At 37.8% G+C, this 27336-nt stretch overlaps 1 protein-coding gene across 6 annotated transcripts in view; it reads left to right on the forward strand.

The window, feature by feature from the left end:
* Positions 1-26172, forward strand: part of LOC137285031 (5-phosphohydroxy-L-lysine phospho-lyase-like) — a 118139-nt gene extending 91967 nt beyond the window's left edge. For 4 of the 6 annotated variants that reach the window (XM_067817209.1, XM_067817208.1, XM_067817211.1 and 1 more), the window contains 7 exons: positions 12167-12283; positions 13923-14005; positions 19531-19625; positions 21365-21477; positions 21839-21993; positions 22780-22869; positions 23159-26172. In XM_067817209.1, the coding sequence (XP_067673310.1) occupies positions 12167-12283; positions 13923-14005; positions 19531-19625; positions 21365-21477; positions 21839-21993; positions 22780-22869; positions 23159-23465 (960 nt within the window). In that variant the 3' untranslated portion in view covers positions 23466-26172. The remainder of the gene's footprint in view (positions 1-12166; positions 12284-13922; positions 14006-19530; positions 19626-21364; positions 21478-21838; positions 21994-22779; positions 22870-23158) is intronic. The other 2 variants (XR_010956940.1, XR_010956941.1) reach the window with 1 other exon arrangement.
* Positions 26173-27336: the final 1164 nt, after the last annotated feature.

A 27336-nucleotide genomic window follows, 5' to 3' on the forward strand; every position in this document is an offset into this window, starting at 1 on the left:
AAATGACTCCATTAATGTTAGGTTACCACTGCCCCAGTAAAAAAATGGAGCAAATCCAGGTTTATATTGTGAGGCAAAGTGAGGGCAAAGTGGATAATAGCACTGACTGATGAAAATACCTGCTTCCTAGTTTTGCATTCACCTGACAAAGGAGTAGGATACGCTCCGCAACATTGTGTTCCTCATATTGCAAAAGTTGCCATCCATCAATGACAATCAAAGAGTATTTGTGTTAAGTTACCAATAAATGTAGAAATCAGACCTCACATTTGATAACATCAGATCAGAGGATCTAGTTTTGGTCGGATGTCAAACTACATTGTTTGAGACATCATGAATACAAGGTGACTTCTGTTTTATATATTTGCTCATTATTGACATAATATAACTTTGCCATATATCCAAACAAACCTATAAACCTGAAGCAATAACAGTGTATTAAATAGTCAAAAACCCAGCCAGATATCAGGGCTGGTAACTTCATAATGTTACCAGCCTGAAACAGATTTTACTAGACCAGAAACCAAGATTTTGTGAATTTGCTCAGAAAGTCTTATTTTTTTTATCAGACCATCAAACTGGCTAGTTGTAAATTTAGGTCATCCATCAGAAATCTGGCCCATCTTGGGAGATCAGATGGTCTTTATTTCATACTCTGGCAGTAATCCTATTGCAGAGTGAGAATTACAGAAAGTGTTGCCTTTATCCATTACGTCCATGCCTATGTGTGTCCTATGGCTGCTCTCATCAAGCCCCATCGTCATAGTGAATATCAAATGTTTGGTGACCTTTGGATACAAAGCCTAATTATTCCTGCAACACGGTTTGCAGGGTGTATTAAAATGCACCCCGTCCATCTGTGCGCATTTATCTTTTCCGGAGCAGAATTTTAAAACCATGCAATATTTCCTCACCAAACTTGGCACATAGATAGATCTGGTGGTGTAATAGTGCCTTTTGGTACTTTAGGTTTTCTTAATGAACTATTTTTTGTGTTTCCAGGGCAACAAGTATGACTTAGATTGAAATTGGAGGTAATGCAGGGGATATTGATGACTGTGTCTTTGTGTTCTGTTTGTTTTGAATCTGACCATCTCTGAAGACAAGGCCATTCTATCTGGCGTATGACCATCTGTGATGACCAAGTATGTTGTACATGCCTTACTAACATTTTTGAAGGCACTGAATTGTGTGAGATGTCATCATTTTTTAAACGTATTCTAATAAATATACGTCAAAATATGTTTGGAAAATACTGGTAGATTGCATTTTTCAAAATCATACCTGTTCTCATCGGATAGTATATGCCTTACTGACATTTCTGAAGGCACTGAATATGTGTTAACATATGTTTGGAAAATACTGACAACATATGTTTGGAAAATACTGACAGACTGCATTTTATAAAATCATACCTGTTATCATGTTGTTGTAATATCTTACATGAATGACAAATTCATGTATATCCAACACTTTCCTTGAATTGAAAAAAACCCAAACTATTTGCAGCCAGTTGCCTTTATAGAAGATCTCTATTAAGCAACAGTTGTGACCTTGACATCATTGCAAGAAACCATACAGATTAAAAAAAACCCCAAAATTCCCAGGAATGTGCGTGGGAATCGTGTTATCGTGGGGAGAACACATGCTGTATTTTGCTGTATGTAACACAATACTGGAATCATTATTGCAGTAAATTGCAATCTAACATTCAGGTCAAGATACATTTGTCTCTGCACAGCAACCATCCTTGCACCATGGCAACTGAATGGTGAGCAGTTCGTTGAAAAGGTTTCCAGGATATTCTCACACCAAGACTGTCTTCGTTATGTATAGCTTCTGGTATAAATAAATGTCCCTCACTCATTTTCACACGCGTGCACAGTGGGAACAAGTATTGATCCATTTGAACAGGAGACGTTTCTGATATTAGAAAAAATTCCCTTATAAAGCATAAGACAAGAATAACTGAAAACAGATATGTTCTGCCTTTGTGTATTTCAAGAAGTTGCAGACATTTAGAATTGAAAGTTATTTGTGTTGTGATTGTTTGGACCGATATGATCACTTACATAAGAACCTTGTCTGACCTAGTTCTTTCCTTCTTGGTCAATGTCACCATGCTGGGTTTCATTTATTTTTACAAACAAATGAACACTTCTGTTCCGATCCAGAACAGGCTCTTGCAGGAACTATTCAAAGATGGTGCAGATGTTTCATTGACTGTAGTCTTGATGGATTAGATGATTTGTGACATGTTAGAACCTTTGTTAGAGAACATGATTCATTCTTTTAATCATGAAATCTTTTTATAAGAACAATGAAAAAAGAAAAATGAAAAGAAGGGAATAACGTCCAAGAAGCCTGAACAGATCCTGGTTAGAAATGTTTTCTGCAAGAATGATGGGACTTGATTGATGTGTGTTATTTTGATGGTGACAATGGTGCACATGATTTCAATTAGTGGAAAATCTCTGATCAAGACTGGAGTATTTACAAGTCGCCTTCATTACAGCTCATATATTGCTGAGTGTGTCGTTAAAGAACAAGCAAAACAAATGAAAACGCAATCCAAAAGCATCCCAGCCTCATCCATATTTCTTTGAAGATCTCATTACTTCTGAGTATAGCAGAGTTTGTCCTTTTCACAGCTGCTGTCAAGGCCATTGTATCTTGCAGGAATCTTCTAGTTGACTAGTAAATGGGCAGTATCAAATGTCATGTATAATTGAAAGCTTTAAATTCTTTTCAAGTCTATCATTGTCACTTTTCTGGGGCACTTTTCACAGTATGTGAAGCCCATGGTGACCCCAGCATGATGTTGCTGGAATATTGATTGCTAAAAGCAGCATAAACCCCAAATCACTCACTCACTGAAATGGGTAAATATGCATAACTACTTAGACTAGATTAATGTCTAGTTCTGTGGTTGCAGATGTTGGTATTTCAGAAGGAGGCCTTGCCTCTGTTGTACCATATCCCAGAGAAACTTAATTCAAACATTGATAATGCAGTACCTTGTCATTGAAATATACTTTTGTACCATGAATATCAATTCTGCTTGTATTGATCTGATGTTACATATTTGAAGTATAAATGTTATGCAGTACAAGGTTTTTTTGGTAGTAAGGCCAGACCAATTTTTATTTCTATTTTTTCCCTCCTACCTTTAGGTTCTCAGAGGACAACAATTTGTGAAGCAAGAAATAAAATTAGTCTGGCTTAAGTAAATTTTATGGTAATATATGTGCTGTTTGGATGTTTTATCAATAGTAGGAATGTCATTAAACCAGGGTTTGATCGAAACCATGCATGACTTGGAGGCCATGAAACCTTGACCTTCAAAGTAAAGAAATCTGTACAGTTGTTTAAGAGAGCATATGTTAGCCTAAAGGTCATTTGTACTCATGAGGCCTCAGTTTTGCTTAAGGCCGAAGCTTGATGGTTGACAGTGTGAAAGGTAATCAAGTAATACACAACTTGGAAGGCTTCTATTCCTTTTAAGTCACCATCATTTCAGCTGTTGACAGCACTGCTAAGTCAACAACAGATTTCCCTTGTATAAGGTGAACAGGGTAGAGGTCAACAATTGTGGCAAAAATAGGAAAATGTTTTATATGAGGTTTGGGGCTTCTTTGGGCAGCTACATTGACTGTGGCAAAGTTGGTGGCAAAATATCTGATTGTAAACATGTTTCTGTGTGTGTGATACACGTGATGGCGGTTCTTCAGTATCGTACATGCAGTCTTTGAAGTTTGATTCTTTGATTCAGTGTTTAATACATGTAATGCATTACGCCTATTCATGATATCCAGGTAACAGTCCACCTGAAGCTGCCCTTGATGTCACATGAACCCCTGTCTGGTTTCTACGTCATACCTACCCTAGATATCCCATGAGCCTCACTTTGGATATACTGTGTGACCTTGTCAGAGAACCCGTTTCATAACTGTCCCAGATACATTGTCATGCTTAATGAGGTTTCCTCAGTGTAACAAGCATGGCACAACATGCACAATGAGTTGATGTTTGAGTTTGATATTACTGAATGGAAGAAATGCTTTTGGAATACCAGTGCATGTCACTCTGTTACATAAGCAGTAATGAAAATAATAACAATAGTCCATTTATATTGTGCATTTATCCTCGCATGTAGCATGCTCAAAACGATGTCGTATTACCCCAGTTCGCCTACAGAATACTTCCAGTGGAGAATACAACCGGTCGTCTGTGCTCAGGGTTTGAATTCAGACTACCATTGTATCATACTAGGTACCCAATTCACTGCTTGGTGGACAGAGCCAATGTTGAACTAACTCACCTGCCTAAGGTGAGACCACATGTATCACATGTGCTTTGGTAGGTGTCAGACATGTCAGTTGTGTGCAGGAACAGTACTGTTACATACAATGTAGCTTCATTGTCAAACACTACCTTAATGTGGAGATTAGTGGTTGTATTAGTTTTCTTCAGTTCCCAGGTGTACAGTTAATTTAGGTTAAATGTGGGTGTAAGTATTTGACCATTGCAAAAATAAAACATCCAGCCTAAACCCCAGCTCACCTTTATACCTAACCCCCTCTACCAATAATTTACACCCATCCCTGTCTGATGATATCATTTGTAGTAATGGATGGACATTATCCTCTGGAAGGAAGAATCTTAACTGGTTATCAATGAGCATTTGGTTTTACAACCAGAACTGTTGCAAGTCTCACATAAACCCTCGCATTCTCAGGAGGCACCAGCACTTCATCAGAGGCCTCATGATGCAACCTCAAGCCTTCATGCATCAGTCAAGGAGGTAGCAGCCTGCTAATCAGACAGATTTGATAGCTAGTGTGACTAAAGAAGTTTTACTTTGCTATTCAGCATCAGCAACAGTATCAACAACAAGTGTAGGGAAACCATTGATGCTGTCTACACCTGCATCATTAGTGTTTGTCTAATCATTTTGTTGTGGCTTTTCAGTGCTGAATGAAAATATGTCAGTTTTCTATCAAGATGGAAATAACATTAAACTGAGGTTGTTTACAGGATGAAGACAGTCTTACCATTTATAGAAAGGACAATAACTGGATTGCAGATAATCTGCCCATATCTTCCTCCTTAAAGGGAAGACATCTAGATGCTGACAGTACTTTCAATGAAACCAGTGTTTCAGATTTCGAGGAATCCTATGCTTGTTTTGTGAAGACCCAAAGGCTCAGGGAATGCCTACACCTTTCAACCCAAAGAAGTTTCTGCTGCACAACATGGAGGCTTTCTACATCTGGGCATTTTCACATCCCAGCTCTGACTTCTATTTTGGGTTTAGTAGATACAGACTATTTATCTCTCTGCCCACTGAGAGCTATTTATGTTTACTTTCATAGAATTAGTATTAAGAATGAAGTACAAGTACAGTTATTCATACCTTTATCACTCAGCAACTCAACAGAGGTTTCTAGAACAACTAGATCATTTTGAATAAGAGCTAATTCTCAGGGCCTACAAAGCTGTGTGACTTCATCCCCAACAGCATCCAATCCACACAAAGCAGGAGCTCTAGAACCTCGTGGCAAATGCTTCATCACATCCATAAATGGAAGGATTTCTGTTTCTGCAAGTCTGATACTGCATTTGCCAATCATTATCACAGAGATTTCTCTACAGAAGATGTTGCTGGTATTCAGCCATTTGGACCTTTGGTTGTAGTGCAATATTTGACAGATCCTTTAAGAACATCATTCTCACCCAGAATCGTGTAGACTCCCTGTTATGCTATGTGATTAATTCAGAACATGAGGGATACAAATGTGACATAGTCTATGATCCACAAGATCTGTTTGATTTACTTCTTCTTTCTGTGAAAGAAGGTGCTACCCCTATTCATCACGATTCAAGAAGGTTATAAGTTCCCAAAGAGTTACACGAAATTGTTCATGTCTACAAAATTTCACCTACTCACTGATTCAAGTAAATTCGCATCAGTGAGGATAAGGTGAAATATGTATATTTAAGAGAAAAAGTATTACTTTATTTTTATCCTCACTTCAGTGCTAAAGTATCCCTCCAACACCCTCCACTAATTATGTATGTTAAACTATTAGAAATTATTTAGATGGAAAGAGTGATGAGTTGTTGAGTGGTCATATGGAAGATCGGTGCAGCCAATGTCGTTACTGTTCATCTTATCATGAAATCTATTGGTATATACGGCATATGTACCTTTTACTAAATGCACAAAAGTTGAAAAGAAAACATCACTGTGATGAATTACTTTCCTTTGAGATGATGCATAGTGTTCCTTGACAGTACGGGGTCGTCGGTAATAATAATGCTTCCTTGCGTGCATGACAACAAAGGTGTGGTGTGCAGGTGTGTACATGCTCAGTGGCGTGTTTACATGTCATCTGCAATAAGCGAACACAGCCCAAATTGTAATTTGATGGACACAGCCCAAATTTGATGGGATTGAAATTGTACATGTTTGTCATGGAAAGTTTTTTCTAAAATGCAAATAGCCTGCATGTAGCATAACATATGATTACATGAAGTCAAACATGAATGAATAATGTTACGCCCTTTATGTTGAATTCCTATATGGAGAGTTTCCTTTCAGAGGGAGATGTCGGTTATTCATGTGTGATTATTCTACATGATGGTTGAGTGAGTGGCTGTCTGCCATACTGTGTGCCACCTGCATGTTGGAGGAGAGGTTAATGTGAGACAGCTTGTTTGATCTGATGAAAAGCTTTTTATATCCTATTTAGAGTAAGGGAGGCAACTCTGTAGAAACAGATCATGGTGAGTATGGTTTTACACTGATCCTGGTGATATTCCAGCAATATCATGGTGGAAGACACTAGAAATTCACACATTTTACCCATTAAGGGAATTGAACTGGGGTCTTTGGTGAGACACATCATTGCTTTTACTACTAGGCTCACGTAACCCACTCCACCTAGTAAAACAGAGATCACAGTGATTTTCATGATATGTCATGAGTGAACTGAAATACTATTCAAAGTTAGCTATGCCAAACTCAGTCACTGGTATCACCAGTATGTCACTGTATTGGATCCTGTTAGTCTTTATCCTCAATATGGATAAACTCAGATAGTATCTAAAACCATTACTGTATAATATTTCAACAATTTAAGTATGAATATACCATTGTATATAGTGTGAATGAATACTGCAGAGGACTGCCTCCTTGAAACACAGTGACAGCCGTTTTTACTTTCTTGGGCAAATGTGTCTTTTGACATCTCTGACATGATGACAAAATACAGTTTGTTGAAAAGGTATATATGTCATGAAAGTGGAACTTGTTGGCAAGATTTGTCAGGTTTGTCATTTGAAGTGGGTTGAGATCATCCATAGAAATGGTAATGAAGTGATCACACTCAGCAGTACCAGAGTTGTTTCACAAGAACAAGAGATGATGCCGTCGACACAAAGTCTCATTCCCACACTCACTTTGCTGATCTTCAACAGTTTGATGTTTGATGACAGATGTTTAGAATATTTAACAATTATCTCAGTGTGGAGTTGTAGATTGTTGGCCTATTTTAATATCATATATGTTCAATGGCAATAATATCTTTAGCAGCAGGCCTTTTTGTTAGTGCTCCAATTACCTGCCCTTGGCAATCTACTGTTTACTTCCTGTTCTTAAAAGTTCTGACTGAATACAGATAGAACTGCTCTGTACTCTAATGTTCCCGACACTGTGTCAGCATATATATAGGCTGGTTGTTGTGTTGACAATCATACACAGACTCACACTCAGAATTGCTGGAGTTTTGTGCCTCTGTCTGTCAACATCTGTTTGTAAACAACATCATATTCAAGATTGACACTCTATGCCTGACTGCTCACTGTGGAATCAAGCTTCAGTTCATATATCTGATCTCAGTGTTACATGGCATTTCACTGGTGAGTTCATATTAGATATTTGTGACCCATTTCCTTAGACTTGTGACTCAATTGCATTATGCTAGAAGTCTGTATTGTGAGTCATTGTAACTTGCTTATTGTTTGCTCAATATATTATTGAATATTTTAGACTTGTCTTTGATATATTTTACTGGTTCAGAGGGGATTTCTTATGCCTTTTGTAATGGCAGTTTAATAGTATAATAACCATAATAGTCAGTTCTGTCTGCACGTTTTGTTTGCTTAGGGAACGTTCTGTACATACTCAACTCCTGTTTGTGGAGGTCAGCATGTAATTTGTCTTTGCATACCTAGTTGAATACATGTTGTCAGTGCAACACAGTTTAAAATCATCCAAATTGCAGTTGACCCCCCGCCATTGTTGTTGTAAGTAGGACCTGTCTCTTTGCAGGATTTATGTTATGTAATACAGGATCTCTTTCCCAAAATAAAGCTATACTATATTCCTACCAGTACTTGTATTCTATACAAACTGTTGTTAACATCTTAAATATTTTGTAATTGTATAATCTTGTGTATTTTTCAAAAAGGACCACTATTTTGAAAAGTCATAGTTTTATATTTTAATTTTTGTTTTCATATTTTTATTGGATGTTTGCCAAACTACATTTCAGTGTTCACCGTTCAAGTAAACCTTTTCATTCATGAGTTGTTCCAGATTATTTTAACCTCTTTTTGTGTCTGTGTATCTATGAAGCCTTATTTAATTTCAGTAAAATTCAGGTGATAAAGTTTGATCTTTTCTTAACTTCTATATGTTTCGTGATGCGGCAAAATTTCTACAGCATTATGATGACTGTAGTTTGGTCTCTAAACTTTGTATACTTGCCATTGTATAACATAAAAATACGGCTCAGTGGTATTGTAGCCAAACTCACTTCTTCATTTGATGTTTGTTTGGGAAATATTGCTTACAATCATAAGAGGTTAGTGTTACTTCTTTTAGAACTTTTGCATAGGGCTGGACTGTAGGTAAAATAATATGATTCAAAGACTTGGAGACAGACTCAGGATTATAATGTGTTTCTCCATTCAAGTCTTTCATGGACTTAGAATTTTATGGATATAATTCTTTCTTTGTAAACAATTGATTCATAGTTGCTGATTGCATGTTGTTGGCAACTTTCTTGGTTTACCTGTATTGTGGATGTGATGGCAGTTAGCAGATAATCAGTTTTTAAGATGCAGATATAAAGGTGATCTGTCATTCCAACTTCTTGAGTGAGTGAGTGAGTGAGTATGTTTTTTCACTGCTTTAAGCAATATTCTAGCAATATCATGGTAAACCAGAAGTAGGTTTCACACATTGTTCCCATGGGGGATTGGAACCTGGATCTTTGACGTGATATGCAGATGCTTCAACCATTAGGCTACCCGACCCCATCCTCTTCTTAGGGAAAGCCTGTTTGATGATGGTTAGCTGTAGAACCAGTAGGATGGACTAGTACAAGCAGCCACACAAATGCATGCACATTATTACATAAGAAAAATATTCTAACATGATGTGGAACACGATTGTATACATTCCATTAATGGGACTTGGTCTGTTGAAGGCATTTGCGCATCCTACATTTTACCTCAAGCCCAAATCCTTGTGAACTAACCCAAACTCTGCTCCAGTCATCATTTTGAGTAGATTAGAGATTTCTTATTAGCAGTAGTAATAGTTCTACAAAATACATAGCTATGCTATACACAAGGAAATAATCTCTGTCATGCGTGATGCAGAGGATCATCCATGGACCCCCAAGACCCGCATTATGGTGAGGGATGACTTTTTTTAGTAGACTGAGCAGCTTGATGCTAGTCCCTGGATTATGTGTCTCTACTCATTATCAAGTTTTTGTGAACTGATCCCGGACTCTACAGCATGCTCGAAGCTCTGCATTTTTACTCACTCAGCGGATTCGCATGCACTCAGATTTCATTCTCAACTCCCTGGGGTAATTTCTTTGGTTGCATCCTGGAGATTCAGAAGCTGAACCTGAGGAAATCTAGACTTGCTTCATTTAGGGCAATAGCATCACCTAAAAGGGGACATAGATCAAGGACTGAGAGACAGATTTGACCTTCTTTAGACATGGAAAAAATGAAAAACCCAGTGATTTGAATTATTTGACCTCATTTTGCTTGGCTCATAACTGTGAAGCCACATAATTCTTTATATTTATTCTTGCTAAAATGGATAAAACTTGCATTAATAAAAGACCAAACAGTATCTTAAATTGTAAACCAAAAGTTACTGTGTTGTGTAATCTGATTGGTTGAAAAACATGATTAAATGGTATTAGATTCCCGGAAACTGAAAGACTATTCACCGCGTATTGACATGTAAACAATTGTTTTGTTGTGTCATCAACAGTGGTGACGTCATTCAAATCATATTGTGACATAAAGTTAGAATGACGTCACAAATGGGCAGCTCCAGATGCTACCATGGGAACCAGCTGAAACGGCCAGCTGATGACACTTCACTGCTGTATCCGTATTCGATGTAAACGAGTGCAGACACTAAAACCCTTTGGTTTACTTTTGTGTTTACAATGTCGATAAACATCATGTGTTGGCCAATTTCCGGGTGTTATTGAGTATTTGAAGCACGGGAATATTTCATTTGAAACCTCCGGCTGGCGCCGTCGGTTCCAAATGAATTCAAGTGCTTCAAATACTCAATAACACCCGGAAATTGGCCAACACATGATGTTTATCTCCTAATTAAACTGTAAGTTCAAGCAACATACTCACAATGGGCTGTTGACCAACACTGTTAGATCATGGTACAAGATTTATGTTGTCTTGTCATGAAGCTTGATGCCACCCACTGTGACATCATTCGGCAACAATGTTACACTGTTAAATGGCTCATTATTATTTGCAGCAACCCACTCATTTCTGATAACCAAAGGGTGGTTTCATGATAATTCCACCCAATTTAGCTGTAGCACTAAGATATTTCATCATTGTCAGATTTAGTTATTGTGGACATCAGACACAGGTTGGAGTTGGAAAAGTGAACTAATTTTTCTGACATTTCTGTAAGTTCAAGGAGTGATATGATTAACTAGAGGAACTTTAAAACTGACATGGTTTAAATAATGAATTTCTTTCATAAAAAATACAAGTTGAATACAAGTTAAATTTGAATGGGGACAGTTGTGCAGGTGGTTACTTAGCTGCAAATTTAGTTATATTAGCGACGCATAAATTTGCGACTATATAACCACAGATATATGTCCCCAATTTGTCAAACACAGAACAGTTGTCCCCTAAAAGTAGTCCTCATTCTTTTTATGATATAAGATATTAACTTCACACAATGTAAATGTGTTTTGAGTTGATCCTGGTTCATGATTATCTGTAATATCATAATGGACAGTTATACTGTTCAGCAGCACTAGCGAGCAAGAACTAGAGAAGATTTCTGTTAAACTTGTATCTGTAAATTGAGATGAGAACCACATGCAGTGAAACCATTAACATGCTTCCCAAAATGAATCCAATCATGGATGTTTTCACGCTGCTTGATGCAGCCTGATTGTTGTACGACATGCGATGCTGATAAACTTAATGAAATGGTTGTTTTTATAGTGTTCACTGATTAACTGGAGTTACTTTTCTTGTATGGCTATGCTTAAATGCTGGAATTTCTTTGAAGTGTAATCTAAAATATCATGGTTTGAGTAAACTGAATCATGACATTTCAGTGTGAGAGTTTTTAATGTGTTTCATCTTCGAGGCCATTAGCAGTATTCAAAATGTTTTTAAGATTCTTTAACAATTTGTTGATGAAAATGAAGAATGTTCAGTCAAAATGTCTAGAGGAAAGTCGGAGTTGCGCACAAAATATCCACACAACAAATTACCATGTCGAAATATGAACAACAACAACAACAACTACAATGAGGAACGTATCAAAGTATAAACAACAGAGGAACATTACAAAATCTGTTCTGAGGAACATTCAGGCTTATAAACAACACAGGTCCATATCAGTTTATGAACAGATGAACATTTTACAGGGGGATAACATGTTTGTTGCTATTGATGGCAGATGTCAGAGCTGATGGCTTGGTTTATGGATTGTCATGGTACCTAGAGAGACATCGATAACATCGACCCCTGGTGTGTATGGCTGAGACTTAGATTGATCATAGCTTGCTGTATAGAGATGGACTATTGTTGACTGCTGTGTAAACACAATGAGTTTGGTGACTGTTTCCAGGCCCCATGCCCTGACGTGTACAGAGGGAAGTATCGAGACGACACCCCCAACCCCGAGGTGGCCTACGCTGATGAGATTCTTCTACTGCTGCAGAAGGCCAAGGCAAAGGGAAGGAAGGTAAGCTCAACCAGAACACAGACGGAATCAGTAACACACAACTAGACACATCCACAAGTTCAGTGTTCATGTTTTAAGAAGGACACTTTGTGATACAAAAATTAACAGTGGGTGGTGCAATCTAGCACCAGAATTTTGTTGAAAATGCCCTGACAAAACACACAACATGACTTGGAAAGGCTTTAATCAAGTTACACCACAATCATGCTGGTGATTATCAGTAATACAGCATGATATGAGGTATTTTAATTTCTTTTAATTATGTGTGCTGTTGGAAATGAATGTGGTTGCCATTCAGGAAGAGTTACTTCCCTTTATTTTAACTTTTGGCTTTGTGTGTAATGTGTCTTGTTATTCATTTCATTTAAATTTGGCTGAAAGTGTGTTGAAACGACCTTTGAAAGGTCATTGAATTGGTTGAGAACAAATGTGCATCAAACCATAGGTCGTCTGAAAGCATCATCAAATTTGTTATTTTTAAAATCATTAAGTTCGTTTACATGACAAGTTCACAATTCATGTTTACAACGTGGTTTGTGGGGTTGTGAACATGGTGTAAACAGTTTAACAGTTTGCAAACTAGTTTTGTGATGTTTGGCAAATTGTTGTTGCGAAATAGAATCAGACCTTTCTCTCACCAAACTGTTTGCCTACATGCTGGTGTTATCAAACTCAACTGTGATGTGTTAGCCATATGTTCTTTATGTACACACAGTCACGATTACATTTTAAGGCAGGACCCTTTTTATGGCCATAAAAATTGCTAACAAAATTTCATGGATTATTGGTGAAGTGTCATGTGTTTTCTTTGTGTGGTGTACACATGATACATTTGAGTTCACTCCATGAATTATTTAAGTTCAGGGTTTTGAGTTATTTTTCTTCCTTGTGGTTGGGTCTGTGGGGTAGCCTTATGGTTGAAGCATCCTCATCCTGAAGAAGCAGGCTTAATTTCCCACATGGGTACAATGTGTGAAGCACATGTCTGGTCTCCCCCGCAGTAGTATTGCTTGAATAAAGTGAATTTCTTTGACTAAACTGGCCAACCATTGGATTTAACATCATTTCATAATCCAAACTTGAGTCCACCTGAAGAGCACCAGGTGTTAGGTCAGATACAAGTTTCCAAGATTTTGCATGACAAATCTGTAGTCAAATCCCATCTTCACACTGTAAATATCTGTCACATGACTTTTACTTACATCTGCAACAAATATCTCAGACCTGTTCCACATTGGACTTTCATCTCCCACATTGGCCTGATGTTGATGTAACTGGGTAAAGTTCAGCGTGGCACTAAACACAAGTCACTCACTCATTCACCAAGGCTATGTCTCATACATGTTCAATGTAATTCTGAAAGCACAATGTGAGGTGCGAAACATTTATGTCATGTTCTTTAATTCAAACATTTCAGAGTCTCCTTATATTATTGTAGAATTTTATTCCTGTTCTGTGTTAGCTATTGGTTATTTTCTGTTGGTTATTGTTTCTGTTGTTGAGTGACTGTATAACCGTCCTCAGGCTGGGTTGTTCATGGCAAGAACGACTGGTGTGTTTATTTTGCTTATTGGCAAACAGCAGCATAAAACAATATTGGCAAACTCCCTCATTACTGTTCAGTAAACTTGTGTTTCAGATCGGGGCGTTCATCTGTGAACCTTTAATGGGAGCTGCTGGAGTAATTGTTTTCCCTAAGAACTACCTCAAACTTGCCTACAGGTAACTCACAGTGTGAATAACAAATAGTCACTTAATGCCACTGTAAATAGAGTTCCAGTAATCACTGAGGGAAAAAAGGCAGTTTAGTGGTGAACATTGTTGGCAATTGGTTGAAATCTCACAATTTATGATTTGTTCAATACCAATGAGCAGTTATTCAGAAATATTGGTCAGTGTCATTTTTTCAATTTGCTATTCAGGTTTTTATTGCAAATACTTATAATGTGGTTCTCTGGGTTTTTTTGGTTTTATTTAGCAACTGCTCGAATTGCATTTGCAGACTTCCCATCTAGTGTTAAATGCTGCAACTTGCTATTTTTAAGTGATGACATATATCATGAACATAAACGTCCTGTCTTCAAGAAATGTTGACTTATGACTTTTCAGTTAGTAAGTGAGGGAGTTTTCTAAGAATTCAACACATTTTCAGGCCCTGACAGTTTCAAAGATATGTTCCATTGTCAATGTTTCAAACACTAAAACAGTATTTTCAAAATCATTTGTGTTTGATTGTGAGAAAATCTGATGGATTGCTTTGTTATTTGGTCACTGTGACCAATCTGATTTATTTAAGCTGAACACCACTAGTGGAGATAATCCCATGTTGAACCAAGTTCACATTCCAGTATCATTCTAGTAAAGACATTTGATTTGTCAGTATCTTCCCTCATAGGTTACGCATTAGATATGTATAAGGCATCACTTATTGATTTTCTCCAATACTAAGCTGACATGGTGTGCTATACTCGTGTTTAGCGAGGCATTGAACCTCACTCACTCACTCAATCAATCACTTACTCACTCACTCACTCAGTTACATGAAATGAAAGACTATAGGAACGAAATTAAAGCAGTTGCTCTGTCATGTCTAGTTTGATTCCCCACTTGGAACCAAGGTGTGGAGCTCATTTCTAGTGTCCACCTATGTGATAGTGGTGGAATATTGCTGACAGCAGCCAAAAAACAACTCTCTCAGTCTCACTCACTCACTCACAAAGGAGAGAGTCTCTCAGTGAACTGTACTTTTATCATCCTGCTATTTAAAAAGTCATACCACACAAAGGTTAATACTGTATCAGGCTATTCTTGTCTAAAGTTATAAAACTTCAAATCAATATAACTATTTATATGTTATTAATTCTGACTTCATGTGTAAATTTATATATATGCACACTATATATATTATGAGCTGGAGGCTGTACCTTATTAATTCTGTAGGTGTCTTTGCTTGTCACTAATATGACAAAATCACGTCATTTTGCTGTGTTTCCTGGAGCTGGAGCTGATATAATCTCTAAATGCTTGATATGTCATCAGGGTTCCTTATCCGTGTCAGTGGAGATGAATATCAAATGCCAACTAGGCAAATATTAACATCCTACATTTTAGTTATTAGGCCAAGCCAGTTTCGTTTCTTGTTTGGTGGATTTTTCTGCTAAGATGATTAAAGGGGCTGGAGCAAGCACAAAATATTTATGAAATTAGTTTTTGAAGAGATTTGAGTTTCATTTCCTAAAAATACCATTTTGATAAATTATTGAAGAATTTTTAATAATACTGTAAACAATGGTGATAATGAATTAAAACAGACTAAAAATTGTATTTTGTTATAATGTTAGTTGAATATGCATTCATAGAAAGCAGTAGTTATCTGTGACGAAAACCAAAATAGTTCATCAATTTATCTGTTACAAATGTTATCATTTTGAACATAGTTTAATGGATCTGAAAATTGTAAATTTGATGACCTGTGAAGGTCTCGGGGTAGAACAGGCCTTCTGCAATCCATGCTTGCCATAAAAGGGTGACTATGCTTGTTGTAAGAGGCAACTAACGGGTACGGGTGGTCAGGCTTGCTGACTTGGTTGACACATGTCATCGGTTCCCAACTGCGCAGATTGATGCTCATCTTGTTGTTCACTGGATTGTCTGGTCTAGACTTGATTATTTGCAGACCACCTCCATATGGCTAGAATATTGCTCAGTGTGGCGTAAAACTAAACTCACTCTCTCACTGTAAATTTGATATAACATGTTGTTACAAGTGGAGGTGTAGTGAAGGGGTATACCACTAATACACTCGCACAATTATGTGGATTGCAGAACAATTAGACTACAGTTAGTGATTATTAATACTACCCTGTATCAATTTCTTTCCTTATTTCTTCCTTTACTGGGCGGTGGGGTAGCGTAGTGGTTAAAGCGTTAGCTTGTCAGCTGAAGATCCCCTTTTGATTCCCTGCATGGGTATGATGTGTGAAGCTCATTTCTGGTGCCCCCTGCCGTGATATTCCTAGAATATTGCTAAAAGTGGCTTGAACATAGACTTTCTCAGCTGTTGAAAATGAAAAAAGGAGGTTTTTTATGCAAATGAAAAACACATAATTCTTTCTGAATACATTGATGTAAAACATTGATAGTAGCCTTTGTGTTCTGTGATGCTAATCTCTGCTGAAGCTGGATTCAGGATACCCAACTGGCATCAGCAGGATGTTGGAGCTGTAGCAGCTGATGCTGCCGTAAACGCTGCAAGACACCTGTACCAGCTGTAACGGTGACCTCAATCAGTGTAGCATACAACAAGGAATCCCATTACCAACTTCTGTCAACCATTTAAAGAATTATTGTGAAGTAGTAATTTTTTCCTAATGTTCTTTTGTGTGACTGAGTCAAAAGCCACTTTAATGAAATAAATTCAAAATAGGTTATGATCTGTTGTTAGTTCCTATTTCATCTAGCATTGTGAAAGGACTCCCGATACAATGCAATTAGAAATATTAACGTGATTAAGATTATTTTGGTACACTGACAAAGAGGACCATTTTCAAGCATGTGCTATTCCTATGCTCAAACTGATTTCAAACACATGCTTGAAATGGTATAAGTACGTATATCAAAACGTAGTCTTTGTTAATATACAGAAGTTGATCGTCCATGAAGTTGTGTCATTTCTATATGCATAAACATTTTTGAAAAATCCACTTTGCAAGATGACAGTGATTAATCAGTCAATGTATTATTGGTTAATCCTTTTGAGATTTTTAGAACTTCCGCTGCCATTCCTCTTGTTGCTTTCAGTGTAGTGGGGTAGCCTATTGGTTAAGGTCACGCCGTAGTCCCAGGATCAAATCCCCACATGGATATAAAGTGTAAAGCCCGTTTCTGGTGTTCTGGTCCTCGAATATTGCTAAAAGCTGCATAGAACTAAACTCACTCGCTTGTTGCTTTCACATGCATATTACATAACATGTAATATATTCACTACATCAAACCATTTTATAATCCAACCTTAGGTTGAATAATTACACCAGATATGAGATATGCCAGATATGAACCACTTGATTGCTATTTATCCTTGACACCTTCAGATGCAGGGTTCAGGATCATCTGAGTACTGTCACCGCTGGATAATACTTGTATTATAGTCATTGAGTCATTATGTTATTATTTCATTATGTCATTATATGAATGACAATTAATGCCCAATTGTTGGACTTTAACGATGATGGCATAATGACATGGATGACAGTAGTGGAGTACTATATGTTGTATCGCTTGCAATTTGCGTGAAAAAGTAGGGTTGTTACTATTTTTTGTACATTAATTGAACTTAAATGTTGCAATAATAATAAGTCAGGGCCCCAGATAATTTTTCAACATCAGAAGTACATATTCCTTATTTTTTAACATAGTAGTAGTGGAAAACTTAAGAGAACATTTAGAGCTCAGAATGGAATGTAGCGGTGTATCGGTGTATCAGTAATCTTGTGTTTCATTTCATGTGTGTTCCACAACATTGCTTCTCTTGTGCTAACTGGTCAATAAACAATGTAATACATTTTCAGCTAAATACATACATAAATGATTCTAAAACCACACACCATTGCTGTGGTGTGTACCTGCTACTTTTTTTCCTACTGTATTGTACATGATTTCTTATCCATACATACATGGGTTGGTTGCCTTTAAAAATGTATGTGTTCACATCTAAATTCATCATCCGGAGATTTAGCCTGTAGACATAATTGTCAATATGCTGAATACCACAAAGACATTCTTTTCACTGTTTTCTTAAAAATTGTCATTTGTTTAATTATGTAGTATAATAATCCTCCCAGTTCATGATCGGCCAAGAGTCAGGTTAAATTCCGTTTGATGAATTAAGTTCCTTTTGATGAATGTGCTTGGAACTGAATCCTCCCTGTCACCATTTAATACATGGAGATGTCTGAGCCCAAGGCGTGGTACTACTGCTGTCAGATGAAAGAACAGCAAACTAATCAGAAGCCTTGCAACCATGAGAGAGAGTTGTACATCTCATGTGCCTGGGTGTGTGATGATTGTATGAGTGCTTCGTACAGATTCCTCCTCAGCAACCACAAAGTACCATTGTAAAACCCTATGTAATAGTACTTACATAGAAATTACTGTTTTTATGTAAAAGTACATGTATAAGTTGGTACATGAAAATGACACAAGCTTGTCCTTTGTATGTGTATCACATATATTTATCTTTTTGGGGAATACGTGGAGGATATTATATGCGTGCTCATGTCTACTACATTTACAAGACGAGTGCCTAAATGTTGGTATTTGCTGAGCCAGAAAATACCAATATTTAGGCATGAGTGTCATAAACATAGTATGATATGAGCATTAATATAATATTCAATTTATTATCAAAGTTTTCAAGTTGAGGATATTGTATCCATATCTACTTTCAAACATAGACTGGCTACCTGTCATCTCTACATGTACAAAAACAATGAAGAAACATGATGTCATAGCATTATTTATGACATCACATCACCATGACAAAGTGATATTTTGTCCTAGGGCATCATATGAAAAATATGGACTCCAGTATTTTCGCCCTCATTGGTAGTAAAAGCGAATACTCTTATATTCTTATATGCTCTTACTATGGGGTGGTGCGTCCGACTGCATCCAGATTTTCAATTCTTTTAAGAAAGATTAAAATGTTCCGCAGGAATTCCACCAATGGAATGGTCTCTTTTACATTGTTTATGTATTTTACAGCTATAGCTGTTTTATTTTATTTCCCTCTAAGCTTTGTAATGGTTTCTGAAATGTTTTGGGATATCACTGTCGTATTTTCTTCTTTTTGTGAGTTTAACACCAGATTGATGGTGTGTAGTGAATTCATGTAACATAGTAAGACTTGACATCTGTGGTGCTTGTTTGCTATGTCCCACATATATACAGAATAATAAGTCTCTGCCCTATAAACATAGGGGGTGTTGGTTTGGTATATTAGCATTATATTCACTTTGAGGGTCCATATTGTGTGAATATATGGACCTGTTTCTCTGTGTTATAAATGTCACTTGTTCAAGGTCAAGGTCACACAGTTTTTGGACTGGTTTATGCTTAAGATATTCAAGGACATAAGTGTTTATTTGTTGCAACCTTTAATACATTGAATTTATCATGATGTTAGAGGATGATATATGAATGCAGAGGAATTAATATTCGTGAATGTTTATTTCTCTTGTTTGCAACAGTTACGTTCGAGAGGCAGGTGGTGTGTGCATCGCAGATGAAGTCCAGTGTGGGCTGGGGCGGAATGGAGAACATTTGTGGGCATTCCAGTCACATGGTTGGTTTTGTTATGTTGTGTCATAATATGTTGACCTCCTTCATCAGAGACTTAACTCTAGCTGCTCACCAGCTGACAGCCAGCCTGAAGTCAGTAACAAATGCAAGGATGGCAATTTTCTGCGGAAATCCATGGATTTATATGCAAATCAATCTATCCTGGACCCAGATCACAAGCTGATTTTCTGCTAAGATCACTTTTACCTGTTGCACTCCCTCCTGCAAATGTCAGTAAAAAAGACTTGGAAACTGTCAAGATTCAATGGATGTGTGTGATAAAGACACTGAAACAATTTATACAAGAAAGTTCATGCTAGGTCAGATTTCCACACATTCTGAAAATAAAGAAAATCTCTTTTGGTCGTATCTATGATTACATTTTGGGATCTTTTTATACTGTAAAATATGTTCATTTCAGCGATAAGATGCTAGTTTAGACTCAAAGAAACAAGATAATCATTTGTTTATGATAAGATGTAACTTATCTTTAATTTGCTTCAAAGTGCCAACTTCAAAGTGCCTCTCAAAGAAATGATATTTTTCAAAATTTGTCAAGGTTGCTTTGAAATCCTAGATAAGTCCTGGCTGCTAAGCAGTTTGTGTGCGGGGAGTAAGAGGTGAATATTGTAATCTGTAGAGTCAGCTGTAAGCAGACTGTCTAGCAGTATGTGTAAGTTGGTGGTTTCATATCAACAGTTCATACAGTTGAGATCCTTTCATCACACTGCTTCTTGCTTGGTGAACTGTGGTATGATCAATAGCCATCTATCTTACCTAAACTTAGTGTCACGAGTGCAAGGCTGAAACACTATTGCAAAGAGGACGTATCTCTCATCAACGCTGTGAAATAGGTTGAAATCTTAGATATGGAAATAGTTGCTATATTGATTTTGATTCAGTTTTGACGATTTTGTTTTCCCCAGCATTCTACTAGCCAGATAGTTTGTTGGTGTCGGGTTGCTTCCCGACAATAGTTTGAAATATTCCCTTCTTTTCTCTCGTATTAGGTGAAAGGCTCGTCTGTCTTAGGCACAGCAGTTTGTTCTGCAGAGTTCTGTCCCTTGGATCTAGGTGGGCCTAGATTTTTTATGCTCTTTTAGCACTGAGATATATGTAAGTGTATACATTAACATTAACTTTTGGCTATCTCAGTGCTAGGAGAGCTTAAAAAATCTAGACCCCCAAAACTATAATTTCTAGATTTGTCTGCACTATATCTGTGCTCATTGTATTGAGGTAACTGTCATATAATTTGTACTGACATCCTGTGATGAAACAAGTGAAACTCAGCACCCTCACTCACTCACTGACTCACTCACTGACTCACATGTGGACATTGTTTGTGTGTTCGTTAAGCAATCTTCTGGCTGTATGAGTGACTGTGGTTTTAGAACGCTTTTAGCAATGTTCAAGCAATGTTATGGTGGGGCCACCCTACTGCCCCTCATCAACAACAGTCCAAGGGTCCAGTTTATCAAGTCACTTCTGACGCAGTCTAGAGGTTAAAGTGTTTGCTTGTCATGCTGAAGATGTGGATGCAATTCCCCACATGGGCACAGTCTGTGAGGTCCAATTCTGGTGTCACAAGATGTGATGTTGCAGGAATATTGCTATAAGCGGGATAAAACTAAACTCGCTTGCTCAAGTCACTTCTTAAGAGAAGGATAGGCTTAACCCAGTTCTATTCCAGAGTACTGCTGAAAATTTCACAGTTGCTTTTTGTTTTCTTCTCATCCTCAGATGTAGTTCCTGACATTGTAACAATTGGCAAGCCTGTTGGCAACGGCCACCCCATGTCAGTTGTTGTCACGTCTAAAGAAATAGCTGACAGTTTGGGAGAGTTCAGTTCCACTGTAAGTGTTGTCGGAATGGGATGTGTAGACCAGTCATGTGGCACCCTTGCTTTCTTAATGATCCAGGGTGTATTTTGAGCTGAGTGTACATTACTGGGGGGGTGTTTGTGGGGCTAGATAGGACGTCTTGGGAGAATGTACAGGAGAAGCTAGGTGGAAGGGTCTGGCGGGAAAGGCAGAGATTAGCATGTACGTGTGAAAGTTCAACATTGACTTGATTCTGTTTAAGCTATGGTGTAATTTTCAGAACAGGACCTTCAAGTCCATGCTGTTCCCATAGTGCTTATGTTGACATTTCTGGGGTAGCACTGTATGTCTATCTTGACAGTTTGGGGGTAACCTTGTGTGTTTATGTTGACAGTTCGGGGGAAACCCTGTGGCCTGTGCCACCGGAATGGCTGTCCTTGATGTCATACAGAATGAGAAACTCATCTCCAGTGCACAGTCAGTAGGAAAGTGCCTGTTAGAGGGGTTCACCGCCATCTTGCCAAATCATCCCATGATGGGTTGTGTCAGGTAAGTCTCTAGCCTCACTGGCTTGTACATGTCATATTAAATTCTAATTCAAGCTGTAAGATTTCACGTTTTATGACAAACATAGAATTAGTCTTCAGCAGTCAGTACTTGTGACAGGGGACTAATGAGGATCCAGTGGTCACGTGCTCTAACTTGGTTGACACACGTCATCGTTTCCCAGTAGTGATGACTAATGCTCATGATTCAGTGATTCTCTGGTCATTTGTGATTTTTATAGGGTGTTTGTGTTTACTCTAGCAGTTGTTAGTAATTACTGTACAGGGTGTTTGTGTTTACTCTAGCAGTTGTTAGTAATTACTGTACAGGGTGTTTGTGTTTACTCTAGCAGTTGTTAGTAATTACTGTACAGGGTGTTTGTGTTTACTCTAGCAGTTGTTAGTAATTACTGTACAGGGTGTTTGTGTTTACTCTAGCAGTTGTTAGTAATTACTGTACAGGGTGTTTGTGTTTACTCTAGCAGTTGTTAGTAATTACTGTACAGGATGTTACTGATTACTGTACAGGGTGTGGCTGCTTACTGTACAGGATGTTGTGATTACTGTACAGGGTGTTGGTGATTACTGTACAGGATGTTGGTGATTACTGTACAGGGTGTTGGTGATTACTGTATAGGATGTTGGTGATTACTGTACAGGGTGTTACTCATTACTGTACAGGATCTTGCAGATTACTGTACAGGATGTGCTGATTACTGTACTTGATGTTGCTGATTACTGTACAGGATGTTGCTGATTACTGTACAGGGTGTTTATGTTTACTGTACAGGGGTATGGGAATGCTGGTCGGTGTTGAGATCGTTATGGACAAGGAAAGCAGGAAGCCGGCCAAGGAGGCAGCAGAAATTCTTGCATACCAGTAAGTGCGGACAATATCTGAGATTTTCATATACCTGTAAGTGGGATGTGGTATTCAGATCTTCACATACCAGTTATCAAGATCCTCAGCGAATAAGTGAATGAAAATTTATAGTCACATTGGCAGTATTTTAGCCATATCATATCAGTAGGATGGTCCAATTTTAAAGAATGTTGTATACCAACATGTCTGGTTAGTTGTCCCGATTCTCAGATTCTGGAAAGATGAGTTTGAATCCCACAGAGCTACAGTTTCAGAATAACCAAATATTGATGCCTCTGTTTCTCAGGATGAAAGAACAGAGGATACTGATTGCAAACGATGGGGAGGACCAAAATGTGATGGTGTTGATGCCGCCAATGTGTTTCACATGTGACAATGCCAGACAGGTGATACAGGTCTTTGACAAGGCATTACGAGATATAGAGACTGGCGCTGTCAGTGTGGGACTCACTCAAGGTGGAGACATATTCACAGTGGCCCCACCATTGGATGTGCCTTTACAAGTGATATCTGAAACCCCTGAATTATCTGATGAAGATGATGATAGTGATGATCCTGCCTTGAAGCGGCCTCGATATGAAGAGATGGACTGAAGCTGGTGTCAGTGAAAATATGGAATATTATTTACATGATTATTTTTTTAAATATTATGGAGAACGTTTTACCCAAATTGCCTCAAAATGGTGTGTCATTTCTCCAATGTCAGTGGATGAAAACTTCGTTGATTTCACTCCCTAAAAGTCTGGAGGATGAATCGTGTTTGGCACAGCTGTCCATCCATCAATCCATCCATCCATCAGTACATGTGAATGGTTGTTTGGATATGTTTTTTTTGTTTCTCACAAACTGAATACAAAGTCTGTACAGTTTTGACACAAAATCGTGTGCTGATTTGAGTTCATGTTGAGATGAGTTTGCCATTCATTGACATAAGATAAAAAATTAACATTTTCATGGAAACGAGTTGAACCTAAACTCAACTGTTGATTATAAGGTTCCTTGAAATTCAGGAGTGTTTGGTCTCAGTAATGAAATGACATCTGATGACCAGCTGGGATGCTTATCAATGAAGCTGATTTCCGAAACAATCAGAAATCATGTGTAAAACCGGCACAGCTGGCCCAGACGTCTATGGCACTCATAGTGTTGTCAGTTGGTCACACTAGAAAACTGTGACTCCTGGATTGCCCGATGATGTTGGCTCATTTTTGCCAGCACCATACTCTGGCTTGTGGGTTTCACAAAAGTGATCAATGTCAAAGCCATGCTTGAATTCGAGCTTTCCTAAAATGTTAATCTGACAGGCATTGATATTTCTGAAACACTGACCAAAGTGGTGTTCATCCCTGTTACTCGTAACTCACTCTTTAAGATACTTTGCTTATAGTCAGGGTAAAGGCCTAAACTTCGGTAAGGGTTTTTGTCATCAATGAGTGTTATTATCTGTATCTGGTTATTGAATATTATTATTGTCACTTGTTACTTAAATCATTTGTGTACTTTCTGGGAATTCAAACATCATGGTGCCTCTTTTTATCATTTATTGACGACAAGATTCTGCCAACCCAGTGCTTGTCATATTGCCAGTCATTCATGTTGTGTTGAATTATATATGGTTTAGTGAATGATTGAGTACTTAAAAACTAATCTGCTCAATTAATGGCAATAGTGATTATGATCAAAAATGGATGTTCATATTGAACCATTGCTCATTGATCAAGGCTGATTATTGACATTTCTTAATTGTTTATATTAAATGCATGAACGTTTGTGTAGGAGATGCCTAAGTACGAAAGAGCATTTTTGGCCAGAGTTGTATAACTGTGACAGATAGGACAGTGAGAGAGCTGTACTTGTGAGAGAGGTGCAATACATGAATGTTGATTAGATTCCAGGTATTTTTCATTGTAGCCTTAGACTACCCATATGTTACTCTCATCTAGTTTCATGTAATTTGTTGATGTTTTCTTGTGTACATGGAGCACCTATTTCCATTGGCTTACCTTAAACCACAGATTGTCAAAAACAATCAATCTTGTGCGCTGTACAGATGCCATATCTCAGTGTTTTATGCTACACGCTGTTTACTTATAGTGGAATGGAAGAAGGTGAAGGACATGGGGTTCACTTCTTAAATAATGGAAGAAGGTGAAAGACATGGGGTTCACTTCTTAAATAATGGAAGAAGGTGAAGGTTATGGGGTTCACTTCTTGAATAATGGAAGAAGGTGAAGGTCAAGGGGTTCACTTCTTAAATAATGGAAGAAGGTGAAGGTCATGGGGTTCACTTCTTAAATAATGGAATAGGTGAAAGTCATCGGATTCACTCTTAGTCGAGTGGAAGAAGCTGGGGCACATTTCTTAAGTAATGGAGGAAGGTGAAGGTCATGGAGTTCACTCTTAGTGGACTAGAAAAAGGTGAAGGTCATGGGATTCATTTCTCGAGGAATGGAACTAGGGGTTCACTTCTAGAAGTGTGGAAGAAGGTGAAGGTCATGGGGTTCACTCGTGGAAGTGCTGAAGAAGTAAGCAAGAGGATAGGAATTGATCTTGCAGTTCTGCATGAGAGAATACATGTAAGCTTATGTTTCAACTGTGATGTCTTCTCCTAGTTGAACCCGCACCCTCAGACTTTGTGTGCTGGTGATTAGGTTCTCAACCCAAAAAGTACTAGAATTTGTACTTTACTAAGAAAGTGAAATCCCAAATATGACGTGATGCATTTTGACCACTGTCTAAATGGCATTGTGTCATCATAATCATCTAGAGTTCCAGGTGATGTTGGCCATGGATCTAGTCATGTTAAACATAGATGGTAGTTCCAGTTTCCAGTCGAACTCTTTAGTGTAACACTGACTGTATTCAGTGAAAGGATTTCTGAGAGATGTGAGATGCAAGAATGACATTTGTGTAACTCAAAATGTACAGAAGTTTTGTGTAGGTACCAGCATCTGGATAACTGTACTGATAAACCTGGTCATTACTTGAAACATAACTCCCACATCATTCGGCCTGTTGATGTAACTACACTGTGACAATATATCAAACACACTCCCATTGGCATGTGACAGTGGTTGTCATTTAAAATCTAGAAAAAAATCATTAGATCTTCCACCTCGCTCTATATGGCGACCCCCTTTCTTAGCTCCTCATTTGTTATCCAGGCATTTACGTTTCCATTAGCTGAAAAACAATTATACTATCATGCAACAAGTACTAGTGGACTACTGTTTCTTGTTTGTGTATATTATTGTGTATTATTGTCATGTGTTGCTGAGTTAAACAATGTCACTGATTTTGTACTGTTGTCTGTGTTTTTTGTTTACTAGCTATTGTGAAAGCGTGTGAAGTTGTTATTGGCGCCATGTAACCCGACATAATGACTGGAATACTGTTCAAAGTGGTGTTGACCCGCCTCCACTACTCATTCAGTGCTCCCCAAACAAGTGGACATTAATCAGAAATGTACAATCCTCTAAAGACGACAACCAGTTCTTTTGTATAATCACTTCCTCATGGCGACAGATGAACTGTAACTATTTGTTACCCATATGGGCGAGGAGATCGGGTGTAATATATTTTGGATATTTGCACAATGTTCACTTTAGTGATTGGTCAGCAAAGCGGAGAAGAAATATGATTGCTTGACGGAACTACTTTTCATGAATCAAGTTCATTGACAACTTCTTTCCGTTTCATTGATAATTAGAACGCGCTGTATTCACACATTCCGAGATTTAAAGAAGAGAAGGCCTTTCATTATACTTTAGTTTGCTAAAATTGCGTTATAAATAGTTTTTTTTTAAATAAATAATCTTATAGAATAAACCACAATCGTTGGGCCGCGATGAATCAAACCCCAATCCTGAAAACGTCTCTGACAACGGGGTTCCATCACATCAAATCATTCAAATTTACAGACACAAAAACGTTCAATGAATAAACAGTTATTGTTCAATTAATGAGGGAGAACATCAGTCAATGAATAAACTGTTATCAAACCCTTTTAACTATCCCCACTCACCCTCTTCCTCGGACTGACACCATGACGTCACAGTCTTTGTCGCATGCCGTAAATCTTCATTTCTGTACGTTCACTATTCTCAGGTGCAATTTATTGCGGTGTGTTATTCCACTGAAATAGGACTCCTCTGTCAGTCAATCATCTGCTGCAGTGAAGCTTCCCAATGACTCGGATTTCGACTCGAGTTAATATATTAATATTCTTAAAACGGCTGTATTCTGCCGGGGTCAGTGGCGTGACTAACGCGCCTTCCACAGAACGATAGGTTGTTTAATCATCAAACCTGTTCCGTTTCTTGACAGAAAACGTTTTCTAGATGTATCCGTCCGATGGTTGCCATTTAGATTTCCGGACTTCTAACCGCTGACTTTCCACAATAAATTACATGTTGTTACCAACGTTTTAGATGTTCTTACGTTCAGTGATATTGCTTTTACAAG

This window comes from Haliotis asinina, chromosome 5, assembly GCF_037392515.1.
Source record: "Haliotis asinina isolate JCU_RB_2024 chromosome 5, JCU_Hal_asi_v2, whole genome shotgun sequence".
NCBI classification, from domain to species: domain Eukaryota; kingdom Metazoa; phylum Mollusca; class Gastropoda; order Lepetellida; family Haliotidae; genus Haliotis; species Haliotis asinina.